The 8,483-nt window shown below is 43.5% G+C and overlaps 1 protein-coding gene across 1 annotated transcript in view; it reads left to right on the top strand.

Annotated features, from left to right (window-relative positions):
* Window positions 1–269: 269 nt before the first annotated feature.
* Window positions 270–8,483, top strand: part of kcnh8 (potassium voltage-gated channel, subfamily H (eag-related), member 8) — a gene marked incomplete at both ends in the record, with an annotated part of 88,066 nt that continues 79,852 nt past the window's right edge. Inside the window, one exon of the mRNA XM_083645977.1 lies at window positions 270–345. Coding sequence (XP_083502103.1) covers window positions 270–345 — 76 coding nt within the window. The remainder of the gene's footprint in view (window positions 346–8,483) is intronic.

The following is an 8,483-nucleotide window of genomic DNA, read 5'->3' as shown; positions in this document are numbered from 1 at the left end:
TCTCTCACGGCCGTCCCTGGCTATTACCTGAATTGCACCTGCGGGCATCATTTTCTCTTGTCATTTCCACACGCAACATAGGCTCCAGAGTCGCACGGGTGCGCGCATCACATGCACTCTCCAGTGGATAGGCATCGTACTGTTCTTAGTTTACCGGACCCTGTTCCTCTATGGTTCAGTGGCTTTTAATGGGCGCACCTCACACGTTTGGACGACTTGCACCTTCTGTTCCGTAACTTTGATGGGGACTTCGACATCAAGGAGGGAAAATGCCTGTGATGAAGGGATTATTAGCGCCGCAGAACACGTTTCTGGACACTATAGCCACACGGTTTGACGGCACTCGTAAGTTTCTTTTCCCTAATGGTTATTTCTAAACCTCCTAATCTTTTTTTTGTTTTGTTTTGTTTTGTTTGAATGCATGAGCTTAGACATACATTGTATTTTCTGACGCAGTTAATGGGTCTATCTGCAAAAATCCAATTGTTAAACTCAATGGATTCTAACAGCTTCCAGTGTGTCATGAAACATGTAGACACAGTTTTGCACAGTTGCAGTTGTTCCACATTTCTGTTTGTTGTTCATGGTGCGCATAGCCTTTTAATTACATGGACCTCAGGGGGCACCTATAACACGCCAGTCTGCGCAGATATAGAGTTTAACTTCAGGGCAAAACAAAATTGTTTCACATCTCAAGAGGAGACAGCTAGTATAGAAAGCCACAGCGCTCCCTCAGTATAGCCTGTTAGCGCAATTAAGTTGCTGAGGCAGGCTTCAGCACCGCGGACAGCGACAGAGGGTTAACTCGGCGCCCACACAGGCTCCCAGTGACACAGCAGCCGTTCGGACAACTTGTTCACAAGTTACAGCCGCAATTCCTGTGGCATATCTTTGTACTGTTTGCACCTGAATAAATGCAGGTTTTGTGAGTCGTTCGTTCACACATCGCATCTGTGCGAAGTTCACATTTATTATCTCTTATCCTTGCACGACAAGTCCCGCGGTGAGCGCGATATTCCTCCCGCCGGTCTGAAAGCAGCAGTCCACTCCCATCTATCAAAATTAATTGGTTCGGCGGCAGCATTACAGCAGGCCTTTCCCTGGGCTGAGGCACACATGGACATTTTTTTTAACGACAACTATTGTCTGAACTCTCGCTTGTCTTGAGCAGTTCTTTTTTTCTAATGAGCAACTTCTGTTGCAGACTTTTTGAAATCAGCTGTCTTTTGTTTAGCGACTAAACAAAAGTCAACTGTAAAAATAACATAGCTGACTCATAGCTGACTGAGTTACTAGGCTACATGTAGGCTACTGTAGTCTACTTCCATTCCCTCATGGATGGAATGGAAGGGACCTGCCCAGGCCCAGGGGCCCAGAGCTCAGGAGGCCCATATAAGCCAGAGCCTCTTTGCAGGTCCACTATGTACCTTGGCCGTTGTGCCTGGGACGAAATGATCCCTCAGGGCTAAACCCTTTATTGTTTACAAATATTCCATATGTTTATAGACAATTACAGGGTTATTGTGCTTTTGGCTTTAATTGAGTGTACTGTCCTGCTCTGTAAATCTTGTGTTATTGAGAGAGGGTCCAAAATTAGCACCAGCCAACCAGACAAATGCAAGTGGCTGGTAGATTTGCTTCACTCAGCCAAAAAAACAACATTGAGAATAGCTGGTAAAATTTTAACATTCACTAGCCATTTGGCTGGTGGACAATTTTAGTCTTGGATAACTTTCACACACACAATACAGTTGCTTGGTACTTCTGACTTACACACATACTCTCTTCATACACGCAACTTTCTATTTCAAGTGAAACATAAGAGGGCTTCCGGCACTTTTCACTACCGCCGTACTTCCTCTTTGGAGTATATCGCTCAGATCCTGGGGGAGGTAATCTATTAGTGGCTGCCATATTTTCATAAAGTTGTTTTCATTATCTTTTATTCTGGCACTGAGTCTCTCCATAGGAAGTACTCTCAAGATTTCTCTGTACCACTGCGTTACAGATGGGGTTTTTTCTTGGATACAATTTAATAGTATACATCTTCTTGCCAGGAAGAGAAGTTTGTTTAATAACTTACATCTTTGCGGATCTACAGTAACACCCCTGATTTGGGAGGGAGCCCAAACAAAAACTGCCCAGGATCTAAGCAAATATGTTATTGTTGTTGTTGTTATATTTGCATATTATATTTGAATATTGCATATTCAGCTATGATAAAAGTGTCCAGTCTTCGGCTAATCGGCTCTTTGACGAAAATAGTGTATTACACACAGCATTTTCGTAGCCAATATTCATACGATTTCTTGCCATGCTTAAGCACGCCTGCCTAGTCCATTCATTATCTTGAATGAATGGAGCAGATACCTGCCACTACTGGTGTAGCTAACCCTCAATTATCTTAGGCCTAACGGTAATAATGGTAGCCTGCAGCCTGCAGCCTCTCCCCCCACCCCCTTCCCCCAGTGCCCCCTCTCTGGGACAATCTAGCCTACATCTGCTCTAGTTTGGTTGAACCACTTGATAAATGACTCCGAGCGTCACCATACTAATAATAGCGATGCATCTTTATTTCAGTCCCCACAAACAAATCCTCTGCAGGTCGAGCATGCCTGTATGCTCAGGTAGACTATATGGCAGCAGACACTTGCTGGCTTGGACAGGAGCTCTGTGCTAATAGCCTCTCAGGGGAATAAGAGTGGTACTACTGTACCTAGCCCGAATGGTTTGCCAAGCGCCGGTGAATGAACCGCTGTCCTTGAGCTGTAAGGTAGCAGAAATTAACAGTGGGTTTGAACCGTGAGACGAGGCAGACTGGAGGCGGCGAAGCTTGACGGGACAAATTGGGTCTGATGGCTTGGCCAGGAGCGAATAGAAGGAAAGGCCTGGGATCACTGCTAGATGATCCCATTTGACGTCATCCAGAGCCTAGGCAGACGGGTCAGACCTGCAAACGGGCCGTGATAGGAATGGATGTGAAATAAATGAGAGGAGGCCTCAAGTCAATCATGCATGCGCTCAGAGCAGTTCTGCATTCATTAGTCGCCTTTTAAAAGAGATTCTTCAGACTTTTTCAACCGCCGCACTCGACGGAGATATTTTCCCCTCCTACGCTACGATGCAGTCTATTTAAATATATTTGATGTGGTGACCCATGGGGTGGCCTAGTGGATACAGAGACTGGCCCGTAAAGTATCACGCTTACAGGTATACATAAAATTGAATGTGGGCAATGTTTGTTTGTGTTCGGCCACAGCTATGCCGTTTTACGTGCGATCGGGCTGAAACCTTCAGAGTGTGTAAAGGGCATCCGTGCAGGTGACCTGACGCTGACGGAGCCAGATTAATTAGAGCAGATTAATTATCCTAATTAAAAAATGCTCTAAGGCTGATTGCCCTAAGGCTGAGGCCATAGTATAGTGATGAAGTCATCAGTGATGTCATCAGTGTGAGGCTATATAAGAGAAGTCTGAGGAAGGGCATGCTGCCCGAAACGTAACCACCGGTGTCAAATAAAAACACCTAAACTGGAGCCTTTGCAGTGTGCAAGCTTTATTTATTTTCTATATAAGAGAAGGGAGTGTAGAATCGGGAGGAACCAGACGGAGACGATGTCTTCCACCCCTTGGCTGTGCGGGTGACCTAATGGAGCCGGATTTCTTAATTAGGTGATTGCCCTAATTACGATGTCATAGAGCAGGCGAGGCCACGACACGCAGTGGTCAGTGATGTCATAAGAGCAAGTGAGCTACGGGCAGCCTAGTAGTTTAAGAAGCCAACATCCGCAACATCCACAATGGTCATTTGGAGGGCGAGGAGGAGAGTCCACTCTGTTCTACAGAATCCTCCCGCATCACATGACTTTGGCTAAGTTGCTCTTCATTATGAGACTAATTAGTAGCCCACTGTCTGACACTCTGAAGGGTAACATCAAAATGAGAGGAACAGTGTTGATCTTCTACAATTAACTTTTTTTAACAAGTTTTTTTTTTGCCCTTGTGAAATATGTTTTGGGGCATTTTGGATAATTTCCAGGCCAATTTTCATCACTTTGCTCAAGTGTATCAGTGTGCATATAGTACGTTGTTGGGTCCCCTTATTCTTCGTATGTTAAATCACTCTAGAGATGTGGGCACTTTACCAAGTTCACTTTACCATGGCAAAATTTCTGTAATACTTAAAAAGGATCGCGATCCTACATTAGTCTCCTCATATAGACCTATCTCTCTCCTTCCAGTTGAAACAAAACTATTGAGTAAAATACTTTCAAATCGTCTCAAAGGTCACATTGCTAAAAAATTTCACTCAGATCAGACTGGGTTTATTCCCAATCGACATATATACTTTAACATGAGAAGACTTTTCAATATTATGTATAGTCCCGCCCGTAGTACAGAAGACTCCGTTGTGATCTCCCTTGATGCCGAAAAGGCTTTCGATCAAATGGAATGGCCCTATATGATGTCCGTTCTAGCTAAATTTGGTTTCGGGGACTCTTTTAGTAAGTGGATAAAGGTAATTTATAAAGAGCCCACATCCTCCGTGATTACCAACCAAAACATTTCTAATTCCTTTCGGCTATATAGAGGGACACGCCAAGGGGATCCAATTTCGCCGTTTATTTTCGCTTTAGCGCTAGAACCCCTGGCCTCACGTTTTATTTTATTTATTTTATTTAACCTTTATTTAACCAGGCAAGTCATTAAGAACAAATTCTTATTTACAATGGCGACCTGACAAAAGGCAAGCCTCTTGAGGGAGAGGGGGTAGGGACTAAAAGAAATAAAAAAAAACATTTAAAAGGACAACAGCACATATCCAACACATCCAACACACGTATACGGTTAAGTCCTGAAATACACCCAATAACATGTCAGGGTACCTCTCATAAGGTCTCGGCTTATGCCGACGATGTTATTTTATTCATTTCTGACCCCAAAGCTTCTATTGCCCCCTTGCTGGAGCTAATAAACACATTTGGCTCATTCTTGGGCTATAGGATAAATTGGGCAAAGAGTGACCTAATGCCTTTATCACAATTGGTAGATAAGGCATTCCTGAAGACTACCCCCTTCAAGATTGTCTTAGATAAATTCACTAGTCTGGGTGTTACAGTAACAAGAAAACTGAGCCAGCTATTGAAGCATAATTGGGATGAGAAAATGAAACAACTGGAGAGAAACATAGAGTTCTGGAAGAGCTTGCCTGTTTCAATGGTGGGCCGCATTAATGCTATAAAAATGGTAACGTTGCCTAGGTTCTTATACATCTTCCAGTGAGCATCCCTCAATCATGCTTTAAGAAGCTAGACTCTGTTGTTTCATCTTTCATTTGGTTTGGTAAGACGCCCAGAATCTCCAAAAAGCATTTGTGTAAGGATAGGAGTGAGGGCGGTTTTGGTCACCCACAATTTAGATCTTATTATTTGGCTGCTCATTTAAATATGTTTTCTTTTTGGCGTAGTTGCCTTCCTGGTTGTAACCTAGGAAAGATGCCTGGCTGGCTCCAGATTGAACATCTCTCTTGTAAGGGCTCATGTCTCCCAGCACTCCTTAATAGTCCAATAAGGATTAAAGGTGCCGTGTACGGGAATAATCCCATCATACATAACTCCTTGAAGGTTTGGTCTCAGGTGTTACTGACGCTGAAGGCCCCTAAAATGTACTTGGACACCCCTATATGCTCTAACCATGCATTTAGACCAGGTCTGGAGGATCCGGTCTTCACAGCCTGGAGGGAGAAAGGCATTGTCTCCCTGAGAGACTTATACATTGATAATTATTTCGTTTCTTTTCAACAATTGCAGCAGGCTTTTCAACTCCCACCATCACATATCTTCCGTTTTTTACAATTGCGTCACTTCTTAAGGGCTCATGTCCCCCAATATCAGCAGAAACCTAACCATGCTGCTTTGGATAGTTTTTTGTCCATTAAACCTTTCATTAAAGGCGCAGTGTCTCGTTTCTATGGCAGCTTTCAGAATGTAAATAGCCCATCATCAAATTGGTTTAAGGAGGGCTGCCAGAGAGAATTGGGCACTGAAATGACGGATGAGATGTGGGAAGCCTGTATCGACAATATTCACAGTAGTTGTATAAATGTTAGGCACGCTTTGATACAATTCAAAGTAGTGCACAGATTGCACTTTTCTCCCTCTAGGTTGCATAGGATCTTCAAAGATTCCTCAGCCCTCTGTGTGAAATGCTTGAAAGATGAGGGAACTCTATCTCATTTATTTATACAATGCCATAAGTTGCAAACTTTTTTGGGTAATTTATTTGATTTTCTCTCTAAAGCTTTTGATAAGGAGTTTCCTCCTGATCCCCTAACTGCACTGTTTGGTGTAGTTGAGCCGGGCAGGGTGAGAGATAGATATATGAGGCCCAGGCCATCTCTCTATCCACTCTGCTAGCCAGAAAACTGCTGCTACAGTCCTGGAAATCTGAGAATTGTCCTACATTTGATATGTGGCTTAAGGAAGTAGGAAATGTGTTGCATCTAGAGAAAATCCGATTTACTATCTCAAACCGAGAAGGGGTATTTCAGAAAATTTGGCAACCCATTGTCAACCTGCTGGGTAAATACAATGTATGAGACTGTGTCTTCCGTCATCTCCATATAACTTGCATCCGATATCATGTATCATACCTTTCTTGTGTATCACCACCATTTTGTTTTTATCTTATTTGTATTGTATTGTGTGTTCTGTATTGTATTTTTTGTGATGTCTTTATTTTCTTATAAAAATTAATAAACAAAGTTGTAAAAAAGATCACATCATGGAGTGCTTGAGTGACATCACTCAGCGCACAATTGCTCAAGTTCGCATGTCATAGACATTGTGACATCATCAGTGACATCACACTTGCTCGAGTGACCATCACTGATGATATCACCGAGTGCTTGAGTGACATGATGTCATAGACATTGTGACATCATCAGTGACATCATTACTGACTGACCAAAATCATCCCAAATCTCACAATGTAGACAGAGACACATATAGACAGACGGAACCCACTTACTAAATTGTATACAGTATGATGATGATGATGATGTTGGGAAATAGCTTGGTTCCTCTACTGTTTGTTGCATGACAGACCAATATTCATTGAGGTGGCATCTCTCGGCAGGCCTGGGAGTATAGTAAAATGTCTCCAGATGTACTGTTGGTACATGTCACTATCCAGTCATCTTGCAACCCACAATAGTAGACTCTTTGACAGCTTTTTTAGGTCCTGGGCAGACTGGGAGAGGGTCAGCAACTGTATCTATTTCATTTCGATCTGTTTAGTTCTGACTCCGTGGGTGGTTTGAATATTAAAAAACGCTCCATGTTCTTCAGTTAACAGGCCAGCTAGCTTGCGCTGCCTGTCACTGAGGTAAATAATGCTAGTAGGAGGAGGGTGCGGGGGGTGTGTGCAGGTACCGATGCCTAACTGGCGATTTCCGAGGCGTGCCATGCAAATATAGAGTAATAACATTAAAATGCAGAAAGTTATCTCTTTATTTGACGGGGACATTTAAAAGCCCCCTGTCATCCATTTTGCCCCGAGCCGCCATTAATTTGTGACCCTGTGCTCTACCTCTACCGTCTGTGCGTTATAGAATGACAGACACAAACGCCTCCTGATCACTGTGTTGAGTTCAGCGTGTCCCTGTTTGCCTATATGTGCTGTATCCAAAATAACAGAATGTGTCTGCAGCAGTGTAGCCTAGGTCTGCACTGTGACGGCTGCTGTGACACCCGCGCCCTGTCATCACGACTTCAGCGTGACATCCAGGAGACTAGTCTTCACCTGTCCATCACCGGAGCCCGATTTGGTGCTGCGCTGCTCGTTAAAATCGTATCACTTATCCCACAGTACAGTACTTATTTGGGGAGTTCATTCCCAGTATAACTACTGCTGACACCCTTTGGAGCATGCAATCACTGTCTGTCTGTCTGTCCATCTGTATGTATGTGTGTGAGTGTGTGTGTGTGTTTCCGCCATCTGATGGCTGCTGTGGGTAGTGCTATCACTAATTACTGATACCACGTATGCTCATTTGGGGAGTTAATTACCAGTATAGCTAGTGCCGACAGCCTTTGGAGCATGCAATCACAATCGGCCTGTGTGTGTGTGTGTTGTGTGCCACCTACTGGCTGTTGTGGGTAGTGCTATCACTAATTGGCCCATTTAATCGGCCATAATGACCTAATTAATATATCCTCACCTTCTGGACCTCTGCTGTCAGTCCGACGGTGGCCAAGAAAATAGAAATCAGAGATAGATAGATAGATAGATAGACAGACAGACAGACAGACAGACAGACAGACAGACAGACAGACAGACAGACAGACATACAGACATACAGACAGACATATTAAGTAGGTTTGCTCATTTATGTGTAAGATATATACCGTATTCATTTTCAGAAGACAAAACCCCCCATTATTATTCTGTTTCAATGTGTTATCATTATGTCACCCCCTGACT

The sequence above is a fragment of the Poromitra crassiceps genome (genome assembly GCF_964638095.1).
Source record: "Poromitra crassiceps genome assembly, chromosome: 11".
In the NCBI taxonomy this organism is placed as follows: domain Eukaryota; kingdom Metazoa; phylum Chordata; class Actinopteri; order Beryciformes; family Melamphaidae; genus Poromitra; species Poromitra crassiceps.
The sequence above is the reverse complement of the archived record's forward strand: the minus strand, read 5'-3'. Positions and strand labels throughout refer to the sequence as shown.